The sequence below is a fragment of the Montipora capricornis genome, chromosome 2 (assembly GCF_036669925.1).
Source record: "Montipora capricornis isolate CH-2021 chromosome 2, ASM3666992v2, whole genome shotgun sequence".
Lineage (NCBI taxonomy): Eukaryota > Metazoa > Cnidaria > Anthozoa > Scleractinia > Acroporidae > Montipora > Montipora capricornis.
This window is the reverse complement of record NC_090884.1, coordinates 20508941-20533940: the sequence shown is the minus strand read 5'-3', so window position 1 is coordinate 20533940 and position 25000 is coordinate 20508941. Positions and strand designations below refer to the sequence as shown.

The 25000-nt window shown below is 40.2% G+C and overlaps 1 protein-coding gene across 2 annotated transcripts in view; it reads left to right on the top strand.

Annotated features, from left to right (window-relative positions):
- LOC138039060 (ribonuclease P protein subunit p14-like) overlaps positions 1 to 22160 on the top strand; it is a 98296-nt gene extending 76136 nt beyond the window's left edge. For both annotated transcript variants that reach the window (XM_068885225.1, XM_068885222.1), the window contains 2 exons: positions 7746 to 7824; positions 21704 to 22160. In XM_068885225.1, the coding sequence (XP_068741326.1) occupies positions 7746 to 7824; positions 21704 to 21781 (157 nt within the window). In that variant the 3' untranslated portion in view covers positions 21782 to 22160. The remainder of the gene's footprint in view (positions 1 to 7745; positions 7825 to 21703) is intronic.
- Positions 22161 to 25000: the final 2840 nt, after the last annotated feature.

Sequence of the window (25000 nt, the reverse complement as noted above, 5' to 3'; positions counted from 1 at the left end):
TCCAGATAGTGCCAAGTTGACCACGTTTATGACTCCGTTTGGTAGGTTCTGTTTTAAAAGACTTCCATTTGGAATCACGTCTGCCCCAGAAATTTTCCAGTCTCTAATGAGTAATCTGTTAAAGAACAGAGAAGGTTGTGAAGCGATTATGGATGACATTATTGTGTATGGAAAGTCTGCCAAAGAACATGATGAGAACTTACAGAACACGTTTCAAGTCATTAAGGAGTCAGGACTGAAACTGAACAAAGAGAAGTGCGAGATCAAGAAAAACAAGCTAACATACTTTGGACATGTTCTCAGTGCCGAGGGTGTAAGTCCAGACCCAGAGAAGGTGAAGGCGATTACGGAGCTCGAAGCGCCAACCAATGTTTCAGAACTACGCAGACTGATTGGCATGATTAACTACCTTGGGAGGTTTATTCCCAACCTTGCTTCAGTAATGCGTCCAATGAGCGAACTACTACTAAAGTCAGATACCACTTGGACTTGGGGACCTCTCCAGCAAACTGCATTTACCAAAGTCAAAGAAATCATTTCAAGTGATACAGTGTTAGCATTCTATGATCCTAAGATACCCACTGTTGTTTGTGCAGATGCTAGTAGTTATGGGATTGGTGGGGTTCTGATGCAAGGTCCCAGTGACCAACTCCGCCCAGTTGGTTTTTGTAGTAGAACACTCACAGAGACTGAAGTCAGATATGCTCAAATTGAGAAGAGTGCCTGGCAGCAGTGTGGACATGTGAGAGACTATCACGTTATTTAGTGGGGCTTCCAAGTTTCCAGCTCTTGACAGATCACAAACCCCTGGTACCACTGATCAACCAGAGAGTTGGATCCTTTGGTGAAAACGTGCCCGCTCGTGAATTATGTTCCGTTTCGGCACGAAATGTTCATGAAATTTCGCCAGAATCACGTCGAATTTTGCATCATCTCCTTCAGCCAAAGTAAAGGACTTACATGTATACACATGTTCTGCTTCTCTTCCCATTGTGTAAGTGAGAGCACTGACTTGCACGGCGCCTTCCTCTTTGTGAAGTCTCGTCGCGGGTCTAAATCGCAGGAAATTCTGCTTCCAATCTGGCCAGTCGAGCGGTTTGGAAGAGTCAAATTTCTCTGGAGGGCTTAATTTCAGCATTTTACTTGTCCCACCACTGCCACCATGTCTTGAAATCTCAACAGAATTTATTTATAACAACAAACAAACTTGATGTACAACGTCAACCATTTGGCAAGAGCACATGGTGAGCCTAAATCCTTAATGCGCATGTCGCTAGCGTTACTAAGCAACCAGGAAATATCGACACACTATTGTATACACCACATTCATGGTCTCAATTATCATCCATTGAAAGATGAACAAGTCCGATGGGCCCAGGAACTCCAACAAGACGTCCAGACCTTGTACGGTGATTACAAGACCACAGACCTTCAAAGAGGGTATTGTTGAGCGAATGTACTGGTTGACCTTATTTAAGTTCCCTGCATCGATTTAGAACCATTGTTGGGTTGACCCTAAACTCTATCACAAACTTCACAGCTTTGATTCCTTACCACCTTTGTTCTATCATCTGCCTAAAATGATGAAGAGGGCGTTCCTCTGAGACCCGTCTCAAGCGCCATTGGAGCTCGTACTTATGAACTGTCTAAATATCTCACCAGCTTCTTAACACCTCTTCAGAATAACAAATACACTGTCAAGAACATTGTTTCCTTTGTTAAAAAGATCCTCTCCTGCACAGTAGAACCAGACGAGATCCTTGTATCCTTTGACATTCTATTGCTGTTTACCTGCATCCCACCCCCCTTAGCAATTCATGTTGTTAAAGTGGTACTACGAACAAAAAAACAATTCTTTTTTTTTCTTTGGATTTCAAAACTATGTTAACTAAACACTAAATGAGCCAAGTTTTAAGTTCTGATTTTAAAAAGACTGTTTATTTTAACTTTCTTATTTATTGGTCTGCCATTACTAACTTTAAAATCTTGAGAGAGTTTGGTCGAGGAGAAAATGACATCAAAGGCTCACTAGTTGAAGAATGCAATGCATTTGTGCGCAGCTGAATTAATATGCAGCGCGGGAGTTTCGGGCTTTCAGACTATTAAACCCGTGGTTTGCATATATGATAAGTTGCATTTACACCGTGCACTGGTGGCGCAGTTGGTTGAGCATTGGGCTGTCATGCGGGAGGTCGTGAGTTCGACTCCGGTCGGACCAACACTCAGTGTCTTAAAATAACTGAGGGAAATGTGCTGCCTTTGTAATTACATCTGCAAATGGTTAGACTTTCAAAGTCTTCTCAGATAAGGACTGTAAACCGCAGGTCCTGTCTTATAACCCTTGTTGGAAATTAATAATAATATTTCTTATGTATAGCGCCTATCCAGACGTGATCTAAGCGCTTTACTAGTCATGAAAAATTAAAATTAAAAATTAATCCATAAACGAAAAAGTTATACAAAAATTTCCTTGAATAAATAAGTTTTAAGTCGTGTTTTGAAAGTCTGGAGATTATCACAGTTTTTTATGTGTTCTGGTAGATCGTTCCAAAGTTGTGGCGAGGCGACAGCGAAAGCTCTAGATCCATAAGACTTCAAATTATAGCTGGTAGGGTTAAGACGGAGCGATGTAGATGAGCGGAGGGTTCTTGAAGGACGGTAGAGACTTATCAGTTCTTGTATGTACAAGGGAGACAAATCATGCAAAGCCTTGAAAGTGAGAATTAAAATGTTAAACTTAATGCGTTCATTAATGGGTTACCAGTGTAGATGTTTCAAGATGGGAGTAATATGGTTGAATTTTGAGGAAAATGTTATTAAGCACGCGGCTGCGTTTTGTACATACTGTATTTTTTTAACAGCATATTTTGGAAGATTGTACAGAAGGGAGTTGCAGTGGTCAAGTTTGGATGAGATAAAGGCATGCACAAGTGTTTTGGCAGTTTCCGTTGATATAAATTCTCTGATACGTGATAGATTATGAAGGTGATAGAATGCAGATTTACATACAGTATTAATATGAGGCAGCATGAGGCAGTACTGTCAAAAGTGAGACCAATATTCCTGGCAGTTTGAGAAGGCTGGACGGTGTCTTGACCAAAGCAGATTGACGGCAAGCAGTGCTGTAGTCTAAATTGTGAGTGAATAAAGAGGAACTCGGTTTTCTCTTTATTCAATTTTAGTTTGTTGAGACTCATCCATTTGTCCAAATCAGTCAGGCATAGCTCGATACGCTCAACAGTTTCAGTCAGTTCCAGGTCATTATTTGTTGAAAAGGAAATGTAAAGTTGTGTATCGTCAGCATAGAGGTGAAATTGCAAGTTGTCAGATAATGGTGCAGTATACAATGAATAGAGGATAGGTCCAAGTACAGAGCCTTGGGGTACTCCACAACTGAGGTTATGAGGTTGTGATTGATTCCCATTAATCAGAACAGATTGAGTGCGACCAGTAAGGTAAGATTGAAACCAGTTGAGAGCAGTTCCGCTGATTCCAAATTTGGAGTTTAATATATTAAGCAGGATTCCGTTGGCGACGGTGTCGAAGGCAGCAGACAGATCAAGAAGAAGAAGTATAACACGCTGACAATTATCAATAGCACGCATGACATCATTATGCACACGTACAAGAGCAGATTCACAGCTATGGAAAGGCTTGTAGGCCGACTGTAGTGGCTCGTGAAGGTGGTTACTTAGCAAGTACTCATGTAAGCGCACAGCCATGACTTTTTCAATGATTTTTGAGACTACTGTAAGGTTTGAGATCGGTCTGTAATTTTTAAAGATTTCGTGATCTAAAGAGGTTTCTTGAGTAGTGGTGTAAGGATAGCAGTTTTAAGAGGAGGCAGATAACCAGATTCCAGAGATAAGTTAACGATCTTACAAAGTGTCGGTAGAAAATTTCAAAGTATTCAAGACAATTCGTCAGTAGATGTAGGTGAAAAATTATTAAGTTGGCATTTTAGTGAAGGATGTCAATAATTTTAGCATGTTGGAAGAAATTTCGCAACATTGCGAAATAGAGCTTTGCTATCGACACCGGCTTCATTGATAAGATAAGAGTAATAATTCATTTTCGAGGTGTAGATGGAATTTTTTACGACAGCGCACTGATTAATATAGGCTTGATGATCAGTTGCAGTATGAGAATGGCGCCAACTGCGTTCAAGATGACGACAGATTCTCTTCTGTTCTCTGATGTAGTTATTATACCAAGGAGCCCTGGGTTCAGATTGTAATTATCTTCATACGCAAGGGTGCATTTTTATCCAAGATAGGTCACTATTATACTGGTCACACAATTCAGTTAGGTCTGATGAAGGTGAGTTAGACAAAGTAGACGAGGTTATATCTTGTACAAAACTTTGCAAGTTTATATTGTGTAGGCTCCGTGTAGTAGAGACCATTTTAGGGTTTTGATGATTGCCGATGGGCAGGTTGCAATGCACAGCAAAGGGATCTGAGATAACTGGATTGTTAACGGATGGTTTAGGGCAGTCAGTTCATCAGTTCTAACGATGATAAGATCTAGGATGTTATTGTTTTTGTGACTTGGTGAGACGGTGTTTAGGACATGCAGATTAAAGCAATTTAGCAGATCCAAAAATTGGCAAGATGTGTTGTCGAAAGGATTGTTGATGTGAAAATTTAAGTCAGCGGTTACAAGTAGTTTACCAGGCAGTGAAACTAAGCGTTCCATCATAGTAGAAAATTCGTCAACAAATAGAGCCGTTGTCGAGCCATTCTGAGTTGAACCAGGAGGTCGACAAACAACAATAATACGTAGCACACATGAGGTAGTATTAAGTAGGGATTCCATAAATTCAAACGATTTGAAGACAGGATTCTTGAGTCGTTCCATTTTTAGATCCATCCGGTGGAAAAGCAACACCGCCACCATTTCCACTGGATCGAGGAGTGTGAGCAAAACAGTAGCCAGTGGGAGTTATATCCCTTGTAATATAATCAGAGTCATCGTTAGGTTTAAGCCAAGTTTCTGTGAGAGCTAAAATATCTATTTTTTTGTTGACGACATAATCTTTGATTATAAGTAAATGGCGGACTGTGAAATCCAAAACTTATGCATCAATCAATTCCAGCAGTGCCCCCCCCCCCCCCCCCCCCGGGCAACTGCGGGGCATTTGCTGAAGTTGTCAGTCCTGGGGGTGGGGCACTCGCAATTTTATCGCGGCCAGGGGTCTGGGCATTAGCCTACCCCCCTGGGCGACCCCTGGGCATTTGACACACATGTTTACTAACTAACATGGAAGAGTTTATCGGAAAAGACGAGGCCTTCGTTAAAGACTGGCTTGTCCGCCAGGGACTTGAAAAACTTGTGGATGTTTTTAAAGGTATGTTTTCTCAATTTTAGGTATTTCTTCATTTATACTTGTAAGCATATGAATATATAAAAGCAACAAGGTGAACTCATATCACAAAACAATCACTGACGTGAAGACTGCGTAAAGACGACTACTTCGCATTTCACATTCAAAACTAGCCTAGCAATTTTTAAATTAATGAAAGCGGAGTTATATGAAACACGGAAGGGTTGCGAATTCAAATGATGCGATCTTCAAGACAGATCTTGCAAGGGTAAAATGCGATGAAAGATCATTTAAGATGTCTTGATTCTTGAGAGACAAAGTAGCCTGCGAATACAGGCGCCTATCGGAAGGCGACGATCCCAGGGGCGGGTCATTTGCCCTCTTTCTTCGTCCCCACCCCGGGGAATTTGCCCATTTAAAAAAAAAAATGCTATTGCCCGGGGGTTAGCCCTGGGGGGGGGGGGTGGGGGGATGGGCACTGCTGAAATTGACTGATGCATTACACTCAAAATGAACAGTCTTCGGATAAAACTCAAAGCTCAAATTTTGCCAGTTAAGTGTTAAGCGAACACGAAGTAACATACATGTATCTAGAGATAACATCATTAAAGTCCTACACTTTAAAAGTTTTTTGCTTTTTTATGGGATCCATTTTGGCCAATTTTGTCCTGGAATATGTTGAGGGACAGGCTCTTTCAACATTTCCCCACCCACCTAAATGGTGGTTCGGATACATTGATGATAGCCGTGCATTCTTTAGGGTTTACATAGATAAATTTCACTCTCACTTCAATTCGTTCAATTCTCACATCAAATTCACCATTGAGATGGAAACAGATGGGCCAATGCCTATCTTGACACCAAAACAACAAGACAGCAGGATGGCTCGATCGCCCTCTCTATTTACAGGAAAGCTATCCATACTGATCGCTACCTGGACTTTAATCACATCGTCACTCTAAACACAAACACCCCATGGTCCGCACTTTTATGGGTCGTGCAACAAAAACATTCCATCTACTGAGGAAGAAATATTGTTGGAAACCAAATACATTATGCAAGTTCTATCCACTGAGGAAGAAATATTGTTGGAAGTGAAATGCATTATGCAAGTTCTATCCACTAACAACTACCCAACCAATGTCATTTCCGTGGCTCACCAGCCCATAACAGAGAGGGATTAAGCACAAACCATGATCATACCAACCAACAAGGACTAGTTCTTCTACCTTACATTAAAGGGTCCTCAGAAAAAAAAATATGAAAGTTCTTTAAAACTTTAACATCAATTAAGGTCGCACACAAACCCATTTGCACCATCACCCATATTCTAAAGAAACCTAAAGACTATTAGATGTGTTGTTTGTGGGGTTAAATGTAAGGTGTTCCCCAGTGTTTACATTGACCAGACCATGCATGCCCTGAAAACATGTGTCAAAGAACATGCCAAAGCCATAGTGGCATTGAACAAAAACTCATCATTGGACCAGCATCATATTATTGACCAACACGAAATCGACTTGGAATGCGTTGACATTATTTATCGCTAAATGAAGGCTTGTTCTTGAAGTGTGGCATTCTGTCTGTGATGCAGACTCAAAGGAACATGTATCGTTCTTAAATGTTTATAAGAATCTTAAGAATTGTTAAAATCTTGGAATGCTATTTTAACAGTACGGTCTTAATTTCATAGCATTTCACTGCTAAAACTTTCAGTAACCCATTCATTGTTCATGAACATATTTTAATATGTACTTTGACGTTTATACCACACTAGGGCGGAGTTACATTTCCATTTTTTTTTACTGAAGAATGGCTTTTTAAAGCAATTGTCAACCCACTTAAAAGTGGGTTTTAACAGTGCCTGGCTATACAACCCAAACATATTTAATGGTAACGGATGCAATTCCCCTCATAAGATAGCACAAGAGTAATTTCTGAAGCGTATAAAGCACAAGCTCAAGTTTCCTAAAATTAATCGGGAAAATGGAATCAACTCAAATCAAAGTAAAGCACATCAAATTAATTGTTGGTTGATGAAAGGGAAAAACTGAAGCTCTCAGAGAAAAACGTAACAAACCTGGGCCACAATGGTAGAAGGCAAGTGGTCTCACCATTTCTCCAACCCCTCTTTCCTCTCTGAAGGATGGTCTATTTCTGCTGCCGTTCCAGTACAAGTGTGACACTTATTACAGCTTTCAAGTGCTTTTGAAGATTCTTCGAAATCATACCGCTTATAGCCTTAAGCACAACAAAGGTCTTTCCACAGCATTGAATCTCTCCACTTTTTTTTACTTTCATGAGCCACTGCTGATTCATTATTGCCAATAATAAAGCCCTTGTATATTTCCGTTTTTTGGATGACCTCAATGGGACAGACATATCCAAAGGGTCTACCTATGTTTTGTTATCTCTTTAGATGCCTGGTGAAGCTTTGGAGTGCTCTGACACTGTTAAGTTGTTATCAGGAGAGATGGTGTGTGATAACAGTCCAACAGGTAACAGTATTAACAAAACCAACATACAGTGTAAGTTGAGCCGATTTCAGGAGAACGAAGGTTCTCTCCTCCCTAGGAATCATCTTTCCTAATCTCTATATGAGGACAAAATTGTTAAAGCATAAAATGCTTAAAAATGAACGCCAATTTGATCCGTGATTCATCGTTTCCTGACGTTGCTGCTCATAAAATAGCTTCAACAAAGTAGTATAAAAGACCACTACAAAATGCTTCTCACGTGGGCTTACACTAATTTGTGAAACGAAACGAAACGAAACACAAACAAAAACGGTAATCGTTTCACTAAATGGTAGTTTTGGTCACATTACTATTTTCTGAAACAAACTGTTTTTGGCCTGTTTGAGGTGATTTATATGCTTGCAAAAGCCTCATTTCACAGGATAGTGATGTGCCCAAAATTACCAGTTTGCAAAACTATTTTGGTTTGTTTCACAAGTCTGTGTAAGCCTCTCAAATGCATGCAGTTTGGTCTGACTGACAGTCAGTGCAGACTTAAGCCGTTTTCACACTCAACGTTAATTATGATCCACGGAAGTATAATTCAGGCTATCATACTCCATTCAATTTTATTCAATTATGGTTCTGTTCACATCTGTGAAAATTCAAATACAATAAGGTAACATCGCAGTGTGAGACAAAATGGCTCCGTATTGCGTGGCTGCCACGATCATCATTACCATGCTTGAGGTGAGGAGAGAACCAAGGATATCTTCTGAGAACAGAAGATGACAATCCAAATCTTCGCTCCATAAAGCAATTAGAAGTTTTGTCTGCTCATACCACCACGTGTTCGCCATTCTGTTCAATTATGCACTGTAATTACTTCAAACAACCCCCTTGAGGTTGTTTGAAGTAATTATAATCCAGTTATAATCAGGGACTGTAATTAGTTAATGTGAACCCATTTCATATTTAATTCAATTATAATTCGATCACAATCGACACCTAATGTGAACACGGCTTTAGGCACCTGTTTTCATGTCACAAGATGCAGCTGCTCCACAGGATATATCAACCTGGGTCCAGTTGTTCAAAAGCCAATTAAACGCTGATCCCAGATTAAAAATAAACCAACACGTTTATTTCTCTACTCCCAAATGCTGTTCAACGCTGATAATCTGCAAAACTTTACATTAGAAGAAGCCAACCGTGAGAGACAAAAATAAGCAAAATAAATTTTCACCAAAACTTAAGCATGAAACAAAAGTGTCCGCTAATCCTGGGTTAACTGAATTGGCTTTGAAACAACCAGGCCCTGGATAACAAACCTCTCGGTCTCTAGGTCAACCTCGACCTCCTTGAACACCACAGAAAATGAAGTTATAACATCAGGAAAAAGATAGTAACAATCTGATTTTATTCCCCACTATGTTGGAAGACATGAAACCATGTAGGGAACTTCTGTCACCAAAAATTTACATAAATGAAAACTATTATGTTATTTATCCCGTCCCAAGTTTTTTTCATGTTAGTCAGGTTAGAATTAAAAAAACGTGAAGTAATTTTGTTGTTTACTTATGTGTGTTGAGCTTCAGATTTTGTTCCTGTAGACTTAATAGCGGAGGTCCGCGCGCTGAGCACCATAATTAAGAAAATATGGTAACCCATCAATGCGTGAAATTTTGGTTTTATAGCCATGACCTCATCGATCGTCGTACGTATGTACGTCCACCCGTCCATGTATGCCAGTGTGACCAGTATCATACTAGTTTATAGCATACATCTTTGATATCGGACACCCATGTTTTGATCAATTGACACCTGTCAAAAAAAGGTATACGCTGACCAGTATCATGTGACCATATCGCGGGCTCAAGCTTTGACCTCACCGAGACCAGGTTTCTTTATCTTCACCGCTGACCAAGTACTGGTTTTCTATTGGATTGCAGGCTGAACTCAGGTTAACTCACCTAAACATAAACAAGGCTTAATTTTTTGCACTCTTTCTGTCGCTCGATGCGGTGACACGGCCATACTACATCACCTATAGTTTTTACAGAGTCAACGCTTTTCGTGTTCAGGTGGAAAACGCTTTCTTTCTGCATTTTTTAATCTTCAATCTTTATCCCTTTCACCCCCGTGGGGTTCCCCATTGACGAGTAAAATCGTCTGGCGTTAGACAGAGTAAAATCTATAAGTGGCACTCTTGGGAGTTAAAGGGTTAATGGGGACATAGTTTTTGAGTGAATATAGCTGTTGTTAATCACAGTTCGTAACCATACATAACTGATACAAATGGACTGATACTAACAAATACAATTGAACAAAAGTACAAAAATGGTTAACGGGACGGTGGTTGGGGGAAACCAAATTCCCATGCTGACACCCTCCAATCCAGTTTGACATATCATGATAGCTGTGGTCCACACTGGTGGCTATGCAGTTATTCAAGTCAAGCATCGGAGGTATATAAACTTAAAGCTGTTTTTTTTTTAAAGTTGACCGCTGACCAGGTACTGGTTTTCGATTGGATTGAAGGCTCATTTTCAGCTTAACTCACCTAAACATAAACAAATTTTCATTTTTCGTGCGCTTTATTGTCGCTCGAACACTATCGTTAAGTTGATAAAAACACACCAACAAACATTTCAAACGTTTTACTGAATTAACAGAGAACGCTTATCACTATGTGATATTTGCGAGAGATCTCTTTAAACAAACCTTAATCCGAAAAAAGTTGTTTTGAAAACGCACCCTATGTACAACAAAGATGATACATGTATCGGTCAAGCAATACGATGCATGCACTGTTTCAATGTTTTTAGAACGAAAATAATTCACACACCCGCAAATGAGAAAAAATTTAATTCACTTGCATTTGCTGCATCATTATTGTTCTATTATGCATGCACTGTTTCAATGCTTTTAGAGCAAAAATAAATAACACACGCATAAAAGAGAGATGAAAAATAAAATGTAATTCACTTGAGTTCACTGCATCATTATTGTTCAGTAAGGTTCCCACTTTTTATTACTCCTTAATCGGGCAACCATAGGTGTTCTTTCCCTGTAGGACCTTTTAATAACCCGCTTCTCTGTGGAATCTGGGGGCGTTTCAAAGTTCCAGGGATCTGTTTCCTGTTCGATAGGAGAAGGTGGTGTTTCTATCCTGACGAGAATTTTGGATAGACCAATGGGTGTAGCTGGAAGTTTCCCATGTGCTGTTTTTTGGGTTGTACCTCGGATATCGTAGGAGAATGGTTTGGAGTGGGCTCATCTGGAGTTGTTGTCGCTGTCCCTGCAGGTTTCACACTCGTTTTTCTCTTCATTTGTTTTGACAAACCACTTTTTGATCCGCGGGCAAAGTAGAATCCATGATGTTTCATGTCTTTATCCAAGCGCGTCAAGGTTGTGAGTTGCGGAGGTGAGGTTAAGCGATGTTCTGTCTCAAGGTTTTGCAATAAATGCTCTGGAACCAACATCATCTTTTGTATGTGTTTTTATTTTAACACTTTACCCAATAAACCCAAAGCGGCCGGTGCAATCAAAGAGGCGAGAGCTGACAGGAATCCTCCTTGTTGATTGAGAACTTCTTTTTTCTTCTTCATACTAGGTGTCTTGCGAGTCAAATACAGGAGTTTTGACTTGTGTGGTTTCAAGTGTTTGAATGATGAACTTGGAACCATACTGCACCCTTTAAGTAGATTAAGAGCGACTTCACTGATGGCTTCTATTTGTCTCTTACTAGCGTTAGATATCATCTCTTTCTGCTGTTTCCCTTTGCTTGTAAGACAAGTGCAGAGAAAGGGTAAATGTTGATTGACTTTGGAAGCCTTGAAGAGTTCTTGTTTTCTTCTCTCTCTGTAGCTTTTGAAATCTTTCAAGAACGCAAAGTCATGTCACCACCCATTTGATTGTTTACTGTCTCCTCGCGGTGCAACAATTGCAAAGCCATAGTGTTAAATGAAATCTACCGGAAATGGTTCATCAGTTTTATAGATTTTAAACAATGAATGTGACGCTGGGAAGATCCTTGTTCGCAATCGTTGAATGTCCGGGGTTCATGGACCATGAGGGACCAACGTACGGACTCGAATTCCCAGCGAGGTCAGCCCCCATAAATATATACTTATACTAAAACATACGTAAACAAAATCTAATAATTAACAACAGTTCATTCTATTAATTGAGCGACAATGAGGGCAGCCTGTTTTCCATGTTTGAATACTAGAAGTGTCAAAATTAGCGATAAATTTGTTAAAGAAGTAGTTAAATAGATGGTCTTTAAAGGTAGAGAGAGCTTTAGTTTCACAAATATCTAACGAAATATTGTTCCATAAAGGAACACGAAATAAGGAAGTACGGACACAATTAGGTTGTAAATTAGAGCTGTTGGCATTCCTAGTACGACCAGTGATTATATTGGTGTATTCATAAAATTAATATTGTAGTACTTATGCATACACTTATAGAAGAAGCAGATATCTCGAATTTCGTGCCAATAACATAATGGTAACAATTTTAGCATTTTTAAGCGGGACTTATAGTCGGGTCTTTCTGATACTTTATAACTACAGTTCAAAATGAAACGAGTTGCCCAACATTGAACACCCTTAAGAATACATAAATAATGGACAGTAGTTTGAGGGGCCCAGACCTCACTAGCATATCCTAAGTAGGAACACACAAAAGAAAGATATAGCGTTCTCTTGCTATTAGTCCCAATGTCAGCACAATTCCGACGGAGAAAACCCAACATCCGGTTGGCTTTGGCTACAACGCATTCAACGTGAGAGCTCCATGTAAGTTTGTCTGTGGCGATAACTGCGAGATCCTTTTGTGAGGAAATGACCGCAAGGGCATGTCCTCCGGCTTCATAAGGACTAATAGCAAGAGCCGGAATAGAGCTGTTTCGTTTTCTAGTTATTCTTGTAGCTACACATTTATCTAGATTGTAAGCTAAACCCCATATAAGGGATCAGTCATAAAACTTATTAACGTCATGCTGAAAATTAGTGCAATCACTAGAGTCATTAACTGATCTGTAACATTTTGCGTCATCAGCAAACAGAGCAATTGCTGTTTCATCACTGACAGACAGTCTTTGGTAGGTCGTTAATGAAGATGACAACAAGAATGGACCCATTAGACTACCCTGAGGGACACCAGATGACACATTGACCCAATTGGAGAAGGAACCTTCTATGTGCATCCTCTGATATCTAGAATGAAGGTAATCGGAGAACCAGCTGTACACTGGACCATCGATACCGTATAATGATAACTTGTGCAGGAGTAGGTTGTGCGTCACAGAATCAAATGCCTTACTAAAATCGAGGTAAAGAAAATCGGACTCTTGTCCAGCGTCGAGAGTTTTACCCAGATCGTGAAGTACTGTAAGTAATTGTGTAACACAGGGTTTCTTTGGAACAAAGCCATGCTGTTTTGGTGACAAGAGCTCAAGAAGATTGGTTATGAGCTTATCAAGTATGCAACGTTCACACAGTTTGCTGACGATCGAGAGAAGAGATATAGGCCTGTAGTTAGATATCACTGATTTATCTCCCCTTTTGAAGACCGGTACAACATTAGACCTTTTCCATTCCAGTGGCAGCTTACCTAACTGTAGTAATAAATTAAACAGAGCACGTAGAGGCTCTGATGCTAGCTCTGAGGCACACTCTTTTAGAATCCTTGGATGAATGAGATCAGGTCCAGGAGTCTTACTTGGATCTAGCTTCAGTAGAGCATTATGAACGTCTTCTTGATTCAGGATGATTTCACTGATATTATTGTGCGAGTATGGTGTGGTGTCGATATCTGTTGGAAGGACTGTACATGTGTTGATGACTGAGGCAAAATAGTAGTTGAAAGCTTCAGCCTTGGTATCAGGTGTGATGAATACTTTGTCGTCAATGGTGACTGAATCAGGAATGGAAGGACGATTGGTCAGTCGGTTAAAAAAGTTCCAAAATCGTTTGGGCTGTGAAGATGAGTTGTCAGATATGTCCTTCATGTAGGCGGTTCTCTTAGAGCGTATCATGTACTTGACGTCTCTACGCAATTTATGGTACTTTTGCCAAAGTTCTTTTTGCGAATGGCGTGGATTGCCTCGCCATCAATCCAAGGTGGAGAGAGGAATTTTTTCGGTTTCCGCTTAGGAATAAAGGCGTCAACATTGGCTGATAGTGCATTTTTCCAATAGGATTTCATCATCGCTTAAGTCATCAGCTAGAGGAGATTCGCGTAGCTTGGAGCGTAGACTATTGAAGTCGGCTTTTTCGAAGTTATTAGTAAGCTGCCTATTATAGGATAAGAATTTGTAACTTGTATGCAGATCGAACGTTAGTGCTTTGTGATCAGAAGATAAAGCAACACCATCAGAGTCAGATAGTTGTACATTAACCACTCCTTCGACAAAAGAATACAATAGCAAATCAAGTGTATTGTTCCCTCTGGTTGGCTGATCAATCAACTGGAAAATACTTATGTTGATTAGCTTCTCACAGAACGTAAACAACGTTGGGCTAGAATCGATAAAACCAGAGCCTTGAATCCATTTAATGTCAGGAAGGTTGAAATCGCTGACAATTGTAACTTTGTCATACACCCAGCTATCAATAAAATCGACAAATTGATGAATCCAAGTGTTGTTTGCATTAAGAGGGTGATAAAAGACTGATATGAGAGTTTTACCACAATTGTTATGGATGAACTCTATCGTGGCACATTCCAGATCATTTTCCATATCAAAGAATACGGGATGACAGCGCAGATTGCAGCGAGATGCGAGTAGCACTCCACCACCGCTAGTTGAATGATTGCCTTGTATATCAGCTCCATCACAAAGATTAATATCATAACTCCATGGCAGAATTTCTGAGTCCAAAACTTCACAATTAAACCAAGTTTCTGAGATGGCGATAATTTCAAAATTATTTGCATAAACAAGGTCTCGAAATTCACAAAGTTTAGCCCCAGATTTAATACTACGAGCATTTTGGTAGAAGAAACGTAGAATTGTAGAACTGTTGCTAGAATGAACTTTGTCAGGGCCAGGATTGACCAATACATCACCGCTTATAAGCAGATGAGCTTGATGAAATGAGGCAGTCGAGTTAGAATAGTAACTTAGTCGGGAACCGTAGAAACCTTTAGCTGTGTAATGATGGCATCGGTAGAATCGTGAAGAATCAGGTAATAAAGACTCACAACCAAGTACTTCTTAATCGGAGTTAATCCAGAAATTGGTAAAAGAAATTGTAGTTACCAAAAATTACCAAAAAGAAGTAAAGCTCAGAAAGGCAGGCTTGCCATAGTCGTATGCATAACGATGAACTAAGAGCCTTGTGACAAATTGTAGACCATGCGATGATTGCGATCAATTTGCAACTGATTCTGAAACTCTGCCTACACAATTAAATTCAGAACTGAGTTCGTCTGAGTTCCAAATTTTAGGTACAGGTTCATGTTACCCGTTCGGTATCAGATGATCGGGATGTCCACTTCCTGCCGGTGTCAAATCAAAACGGAACAAACCGTAACCATTTTCCCAATCCACTCTATCAATGTCAAGCCCGTGCCCACAATTCATGTCTCCATTTCCTGAAAACAGCGTGGTGTTGTAACCATCGATCTTTTTTCCACCCATCAGATCCAGCGCAGAATAAGGCATTTCTTCTCCATTCACAGTCAGCCGAATGTCTTGCAGGTCAAACAGCTCAAAGGTGAAAGGATTTCTTTCAAGGTTCCCATTGAAGGCCTTGTTTCGCACGAGCCCAAAAATGATGCAGTGAGGAATGAAACCGTGGAATAGATCTGTCTCAGTGTGATTTAAGACTCCTTGAGGGATGATCCTTGCCTGCGTAGGGGTTCTGGTTAAGGTATAGATGGCTGGTAGCGGTGCGCTCCCTTTGTGACCTTGCATGATCTGTACATGTTCTAGTTTCACACTGTCTGCAACATGCACTGCATGTATGCGAAGCGTGCTAAATATGATCTTTAGTTTGCAGTTGTTTGGAGACTCCCCAGCCATGAGAACAAAAGCGTCGTTGTTCAGATCCACTTTGACTTTGATCTCCAAAGGGGCACTCCAACCAACCCCACTTCTGTTGTGAGTAAATGTGGCTCTTCTATTCAGATCCTCACTACTTTCTGCTGTATTATCTTCATTCATGTGTCCAGCGGTGTCTTTGTAATACAGAGCTTTGGTTAAGTAGGATTTCTGTTCTGTAAAGATCAATAAGGTCTTGATGTAAGCATTGTATGTTTGAGTGTCTGACTGTTCTGTTACCAGCGTTTCATTGATCTTGATGGTAAACTGTTTGATGATGGAATGAAGGGCGTTGTTGACCAGAGTGTACTTCTTGCCATCCCCTGTGGGCGATCCATCTTGTTTGGTAATCTTTACCACCAATCGCAGCTCTGTCTTGTTAATGTCAATGTAGTTAGCCAACGGTTTGATGACAAACTCGATGGGATTAGTTCCCGTTTGAGCCGGTTCATAATCGACCCATTTGCCGCTAAAAAAAAAGTAAAGTGGTGCATTTATATAGCGCCCTTATCACTAACGTCTCAAGGGCGCTTTACAATAATCAGTTTACCCCCAGCGGACTGGAAGCATATACAGGCGCAAATTGCAGCCGCTTCTAAGCAGTCCATGCATGCTGGTACTCATTTTACCGACCTCGGAATGATGGAAAGCTGAGTGAACTTTAGCGTGAAAGAAGGTCGCCAAATATTCCAGTCTCGGCAGAACCGGGAATGGAACCAGGGACCTTAGGGTTGGAAGGCAGAGATCTTACCACTGCGCCAACCCCTCCGCTCTCAACAATCGACACATCTGTGACAGTTACACCAAACAACTGTAAACTTGAATTTGCACCAGGGTCTGAGAGAGGGTGTGCTGATGCCATCTTTAATCAAAAATAGTCTTGAACGTTAAATGATGTGTTCTCCTTTTCTTGGTCTGTCCTTCACTGCGTGGCTTTGACGTATCCGCATGCTTATATACTCTTTCCTTGACCTTGCTGTGTAATGTCATTAATTACCCCTGTGAGTTAATGTTTCCCAGCAGCTTTCACTTTTGTCTTGGCAGCTTTCTTTAAAGGTTGACCATTGATCACATCTTGGACAAGTTGCATTCCCGTTTCCAATCCAGTATTGAGCATTCGTTTTCCCACCTTTTTTGCTGTTGTTTTGAGAAACGGAGTTGCTGAACGGAACAAGGACCAAAACATTCCACCTAAGCCATTGCCCCCTTGACCATAAGGGTGTGTTCCTCCGTAGATGCTAATGTCTCCTCCTTTACCGTGCTGCATATAGGGTAAATGTCGTCCATATGGGTAATATTGGTGGTTCATCGGTAAGAACATGTTGTTATAGAATAGCACGACGCCGAAATTGCAGGGCCACGCGTATGGCTCCAGAAGCAAATGGTATCAATTGACCTGTGTCTCCCATATATTGATCGCCACGGATGAAAACACAGTTCTATGGTAGGAGGGCACCTTGACCTCTTCTGTGATCATGTACCCCGGCTGACCATGAGGAACGAGCATCCGAAGTAAGTTGGCTTGAGCATCTCCCACTACTTGAGAGTTGATTAAATTGGAATACACGTAGATGGTTTGAAAAGCGTCTCTCGAGAGCAATCCCCACACCAATTCTTCTTTTCTGACAAGTGTTGTCATTGGCCTCGCAAGAAGGACGCTGTGATCATCATTCTGTTGGACAAGGCCTCCGATTTGGTACAGCTGAGGAATATTATACTGATGGTTTAAGTACCCCAAGGCGTGAGCTAATGTCTTGGGTATAATCACATACAAACCAGCTGGTAACTTCTACTCAAAGTAATCTTCAAGTTGTGCTTTCTCGTAAATATAAGACACTGTTCAATTTCCAGGGTTTAGGGTCTGTCTTACAAAGCAAAGTGTAGGACAATTGATTCTCACCTACGTTTTGCCAGGTGTAAGGGTAAATGATGCGTGTCATGGCCACCTCCCAGTCGCCACTTAGGTGTAATTGACTTGGTAACTGCATCTTAAAATCGCCCGCCTTGTTTTTGGGAGACTGAGTCAGATTTGCATCACTGGTCAGCACCATGTAAAAACTGTTGGTCATGTTGATCGACGGCGGAAATGTAACACGACGCTGACGATACCGTCTAAAAATGCTGGCGTTTGACCGTATCCACTCGTTAAATAGATTTCAGTGGTCTGAAATATCTTTGTCCGCAAAGGTAGGTACACAATATGTTCTCTTTCTTCAAGGAGAGTTTCTCGAAAATTGCCCAGGGGTATCATCTCATGTGGGAGAGGTAAGCCCTTGTCACCCACCTGCCACAGTTCCACAAGATTGGTTTGAACTTGAACCAGCCTCTGCTTACACGAGCAAAGCGACAGCCAAGGAGGAAAGATGTAAATACCAGGATATGTGATGGATGTGCCAGCTGGTAAGATGAACCAATCATGACCATATTTTCTTTCTAAGGTGAGTGCAGCATTCAAACAAACGCTGGGTGTTTTCGTTTATCCATCGCAACGCGCAAGCTGTGGACAGTTTGATCATAAGTCCTTCAGTTTGTGAGTTACATTCCATTCGTCGTCCACTGTGATTTCAATCTTAGATGGTGGGCCAGCGATGTTCAGACATTGTAACATTCCTTCTGTCACATCTAATGCTGTATGATACTTACCCTCGGGTAATACAAACGGTGTGGAGTCACCTTGACGTTCCAGCATGATGTTAGAATGTTTGCAGTCATTTGTGATGTCAAACATTGAGAGCCGATACACAATATGATGCAATCCTACTTCCCAATCTTCTTCATCTTTCAGATGGATTTGTTGAGGTAGCGCTACACGAAAGGAGGACTTAGAATTGTTTAGAAATAAATTACTGCTTGCATTACTGGGAATTGTCACGTAAAAGTCGCTATCTTGAATCATGTTTGTTTTAAAGCGACCAACTGGTTATGCGGAATCCAGCCGTCGTATTTCTTTGGCCAACCTTTCCAATGTACCAACACCTCCTTATTCGCTCCTTGTCCCCTGCGTTTTAATACGAAACAGGTGTTTTTGTGGTTTCTATCACATTCTGTAACTCAAATTCGTAAAAAGTGCCTTGAATCCAGTCACCGTCTGCTTCCTTTAGACGATACACGGGTGGGTCGCCTGGACGTCTCTGAGCAACAGTGAAGGTTTCCTCCGTCTAGGATGGTAAGTAACTTTTTTCAAAGATGCGTTTATGCTTACTGATCTTGACTTGATCTCCCACTTTGAATTTATACTTTGTTGGCCTTTTGAACAGATTCCTATACAAATTGTTCCAAACCTCTGGTGCATTATTCTCGTTGACATACGCCGGTTTCATTTTGACGCTACGGTGCACGCTTTGATTGTAATTCCTATTGACTAAATCATCCAGTTGATCCAAATAATGGTACAAGCTGCTGGTAGTGAACATACGCCACATCAGTTGCTTCAAAGTGCGGGTGAATCTTTCAACCACTTGGGCCTTGGTTTCGTTGTTTGTTGCAAAATGAAGTACAATGTCATTTTTGAGGAAGGTTTGAAACGTTTTGTTTTTAAATTCGGTTCCAGCATCTGTTTGCAACTTTGCAGGTTTATGACCTTCCTGGAAAATGCTTTCCAAGGCCACCACCAACGAGGCTCCTGTTTTCGATTTCAAGGGCATCACCCACGCGTATTTGGAAAGGACATCGATACAAGTCAGTAAATACTTGTATCCTTGATTCCACCTACTCAAATGTTGTAAATCAACCAAGTCCGCCTGCCATTGCGCCTTCTTCTTTTGCATTTTGTTCTTCATGATTGTCGGTGACATCTTTCAATTCGATGTGAACTTCGCTACCGCAACACGCAACTAAACATTGCATTCTCTGACATATGTCACTTAAAGAAACTGTGGGCGATGAGCTTCCACACACCCAGCTTGCAGCACTACCCATGGTGTTAAACAAATGATTAGATCTTTCTCATTCGTAGACTTTTAATAACAATTTGCCAAACTTCTTTCGCCATCCGATCATAGCAAGATTTGTAAGCTGTGACGACCGCGATGAAGTGTGGAAAAATAGGTCAAAGATTAAAAATTCAGGTAACCACACGGACGCTTATATAACTGAGGACTTTGCTAAAGCTATTCAGGAAGAGCGCAAAATTTTGATCAAAGCAATGTTGAAAGCGAGGAATGAGCATGGAATACGTGATGCCAAAGTTGTTGGAAGATTTTTATTCATCCACAATGAAAAGTACAACCATCAAAATTTTCCAGATTTTTTTTAAGATAATCTTTTGTGATGTTTTCTCTTCTTCTTTCAATAGTAGAAAACCCCGTCAATTTGCATTTTTTTCTTAGTTTTTCAAAATGGCTGTTAATGAACCCTTTTTCATGAATAACAATCGAAGAGGTCAAGAGTCCACTCTACAATGGTTTTTATTGTATGTGTTAATGTTCTTTGTGTAATTTTCCGATCCATTACTTTTTTTTCAAATATGTTAGTTTTTCTTTTTTTCGTGCTATTTTTCTTTTCAATTTGGATCTATTGTTACTTTTGTCACACTCTAATCCCTCTGGCTTGCAACACACATTACTTTTGTAATCAACAATGAATCTCAGTATTTGCTCTCTTAATGTGAGAGGACTGGGTCCTAAAATAGAAGGCTTCCACACATTCCCCTCACATTACAGTCCCACAACTTGTAATTGAAAGAACCTAATTACTGTTTGTGTTGCAAAGGGCTTTGTCTTGTTTTGTTTTTTCTCTTTTTTTTTTTTTTTTTGTATTGTATGGTGTAAATTAATACCCTTTGGTTTGTTAAGTAGGTAGGGATCGTAAGTATTGTAAGTATTGTAGGTAGGGATTGGAATATTGTATTGTTAATAAATAAATAAATAAATGAAAAAAAAAACAATTTGCCAAACCATCCACCAGAAAGAAGGGTAATGTATCGAGTACGTGACACATAACACTTTGTGGAATGCATATTGTTCGGTAAATGTAGCGTTGCATTGGTCCATGTAGTAATAAAAACTCAACAAGCGACCGGGGTTCATTGGATGTAATTCTTTTAGAAGATCTAACCATTGCTCGCAAGGTGTGCTGTAAAAGAAGTGTCCTGCAAAACAACTCCGAGCGCAAACCCGAATCAAGACAAAGTACACTCTATTCATGTTATCTAGTCTACTGACAAACGGGCGCTGCACATATTATTTTATAGCACTATTTGTGAATTCAGTCACTCACTAACAACGTTAACACTTGGGCGTGTGTGATTTATTTGCGTCATGAAAACATTGAAACAGTGCATTCATAATATTGCTTGACCGGTACATGTATTGTCTTTGTTGTACATAGGATGCGTTTTTTCAAAAGAACTTTTATTTACTTATTTTTTTGGATTAAGGTTTGATTAAAGAAATCTATCTCTCGCAAATATAACATTGTGATAAGCGTTGTCTGTTAAGCAGCGAACTCAAGTGAATAACGTGTGATTTATTTTTGCTCAAAAAGTGTTGAAACAGGGCGTGCATAATAGAACAATAATGATGCAGCAAATGCAAGTGAATTACAAAGAGAACTACTCTCGCAAATATCAAAACGTTTGAAATGTTTGTCGGTGTGTTTTTATTGACTTAACAATAGCGTTATGTAAAGAAAATCGTTCGAGTTAGTCCGGTCTCTAATGTTTCATATTCTGTATGACTTCACAGAACTGCATTATCAGAGTCACAGTATTTGTTTAAGCGCAACGCAACATGTTTGTTTTAAGGTTACGATAGTCAAATAGTCGAAGAACAATTGTATACATCAACTTGTCACTAGAGTATCTTTTAATAAAGCTTCTGAAATGTATATTGTTGTTTGCACATTGTATTCCTTTCCTTTCTATAGGTCTCTCCTCATCTACTAAGCTTGGCAGCTCAAAGCAGGCAATGGGAATTGCAAGATGACATGACTGTCACTCGGTAATTTTGCCAGGCCTTGTCCTGAATCGAAGCATTTAATGATTAGCTCGCCGTGTTGGTAATGACCAATGGGTTTTTGTTAATATATCTTTAAAAATAAAGCTGTCCCCACTTCGATTCCACACTGTTTGTTTGGTTATAACCCAGTTGTATAAATTATTTTAAAAAGATCAAGCGTCAAAAGTACTGTAATTTGGAAACACCATTTTAAAATAACTGTTAATGTAATTTCTTGGGCAAGCAGATTCAAGATTTTGGGTACAATATGTATTTTACCACAAATTGCTTGTAATCTTGCGGCGAATTTGCCATTGTCGATGTGATTGTGTCAACTTTTTGTTAAAATAGATGATCAGCTCTTATTAAATTTGGTAAACAACAGAGTGAGTGGAGTGCCAATTGTGGACTACTATAAAGCTTTCAACATGGTTGACCACAATTTACCCTTGCGGAAATTGGAAGCCTGAGGTGTTAATGACAGAGCATGTGATTGGTGTCAGTCATATTTCTCGGGTAGACGTCAGTTGGTCTGCATTGATGGCAAGGATTCGTCCCTGGCCAGTGCTAATTATGGAGTACCACAAGGATCTATTTTGGGTCCTCTTTTGTTTATCTTATTTATCAATGATTTGCCAAAGCGCAGATAGATCAGTATGCTGATGATACTACCATCACCTGCTCTGCTCACTATAATAGCGGAGCTTCACGCGCGCCGAGCACCACAGTTAAGAAAATATGGTAACCCATCGATGGGAGAAATTTTGTTTTATTTACTGTACGACTGTACATCCATCCACCCTCCATGTATGCCACAGGCTCAAGTTTAGAGCTCATCGAGGGGGCCATACTCCAGCTGACTCCCTGGCTACAATACAAGACATATTTAGTTGGAACACTTAGCGAATGGTCAGAATCATCGTGTTACAAGATCGTAGCTTATACCACATCCCCCTTCCCCCATTCAGGAAGGGGGAAACGGCGACGGGTGTTCCAACAAATGTGACAAGTATTGTAGCCTACCAAAAATATTAAGATGCTGGTTAACTTTTCACAGGGAGTTGAGATTTTGGTTGATTCTACAGGGGCATAAACTTAACGTAAGAACCGTGCGTGTCTGGTTTTCTCGAGACAAAGGTGAGAAATGATTTCATGCAGACCGGAACGCCTAAATTGCTCTGTTGTAAACATGGTGGTTCACAGCACCAGTGAAGTAGTCTCTCTGGCCTTTCTGTGGGCGAATTCCAGGACCTACCGATACGATTTGAGCAAGTTTTGAAAGCTAAAAACTTCAATCGATGCTGTATTTTGCCGGTAGGACTGGGTGGCTCCACACTCGTAAGAAAATCTATGAAATGAGAATCGGGGGTCTTCCCTTGCCATGGAACGGCCGAATTACCCAGAATTTCTTTTGGGCATGAAGGAGACAAGCGGAGACTGGTCCTCGTCAAATGAGGAAAAAGTAGCGATAAGAAGATTTCTAGGCGGATACTAAGGAGTAGCCAAAGTGCGTAGACTCAGAGAAACGGTATAATGTAAATAAGAGAGTAATGAGATTTATATTTGCGATTACCTGTCCTCTTACGTACCACTTAAGTAAAACTCTACATCTCTATGCAATAAGCGCATTCAACATTTCCTCATATTATTATATAAAAGTAGTTAAAGAAAGAAAAGGCTTGTCCTGCATATTTGAAAAATACGTTTTCTCTCCCGTTCTCTTCTTATGCATGATCTTCGTGGAAATTACATTCTGTCCCTCCATAAACCTAGAACAACCAGTTATAGTCTTAGTTCTTTTTCTTACGTCTTAACTAAGTACGTTGCGAAATGCGCTACCTGATTTTTCCCGTACCACTGAGTTTACTGGTTTTAAACTAATCCAGGGCCGGATTTTGCACAGCGGCTTTTCGTTTTGATTAATATATCTTTAAATATTATTTAATATTTAGTTATGTATCTGTATATATTATGTATGTTAGCTGTAATGTCTCGAAGATATTATTCTGAAATTCGAGATGAAAGAAAGTTTTATGCATGCATGTTACCTTCACCAGGGCGCATGCGTGCACTTTGTAATCTGTGACTCCAGTGCTTACCATATAACAGATAAAATTACTTTTCTCTTGAATATATAAGCCATCGAAATCTTACGTTAAATTGTAACAAGACGCTTTTTTAAAGCGTTTACTCGGAATACCAAGTGGCGCAGAAGTAGGGTGATACATTTTGGACCAGGTAGTTTTTGTGACTACTGCGCGTGGCGCGTAGTCACTATTGCCATCGTGTCAGTTTTTCCGAAAATGAGTATGTAACAATAGAATACACTTCGAGCCAATCCGCATACGAAGAGGACCAAAGTTCGGACTCTGCAGTACGATGAATTGCCGATAGTTCGCGAGGACGAACAAAATGTTCGGGTGCACCGTGTTCGCAGATGATGATCTGTGAAGAATACGGTTCTGAGGTGAGGTTTTAATTCTTACAACAGTTACTTCTCGTAGCTTTCGTATTTTGTTTCTCACCGACCGCCCGTTTACGCGTTTAATGAAGCCGCCGTTTTCGAGATAAACAAAGCTTTGCAGTAGCACTTAATTGTCAAACTATAGATGGTTTCACAGTGAGATCATCAAATTAGCAAGGTCTTCTGAATTGTCATCTATAGGAGGTTGAAGATACCCGAAAAATGAATCTTTTTCCACGTTTCGAAAATACAGTATTTCGAATTTCCTAATTGGCACCTTACGTAGCTTATCATGGTGACACCATGATACCAAGCTACTGTGGAACCCCGTTAATACGGTCATCAACGGGCCGAAAAAAAATTGGCCGTATTAACGGGGTGGCCGTATTACCGGGGGTAGGGTGAAATTCATGACTAAAAGGGCCTTAAGGACAAATATCGCATTTGCACTTCCAGAAAAACGTTTCTCTTTAATAAACAACAGGAACGTACGTACAGTAATTGTATAAAATACTTGAAACTTCGCACAGTAGGTAAAACGCTTAAATTTGTTAAGTGCACTGTACGTTCTGAGCCTAAAATCAAAACAAGAACAGGCCCAGCTTACTCTGCTTCTAAAAATTGGAAGCCCGCCGTAATTACCTAACCGAAAGACTCGTGTTTTTGATGAAAGCACAAAGACTTAATCCCTTCGCGATTTGCCTTACTGGATGTTACAATAGTGTCAAGATCATGTTTGTAATGAAAACAGGGAGGAGTGTT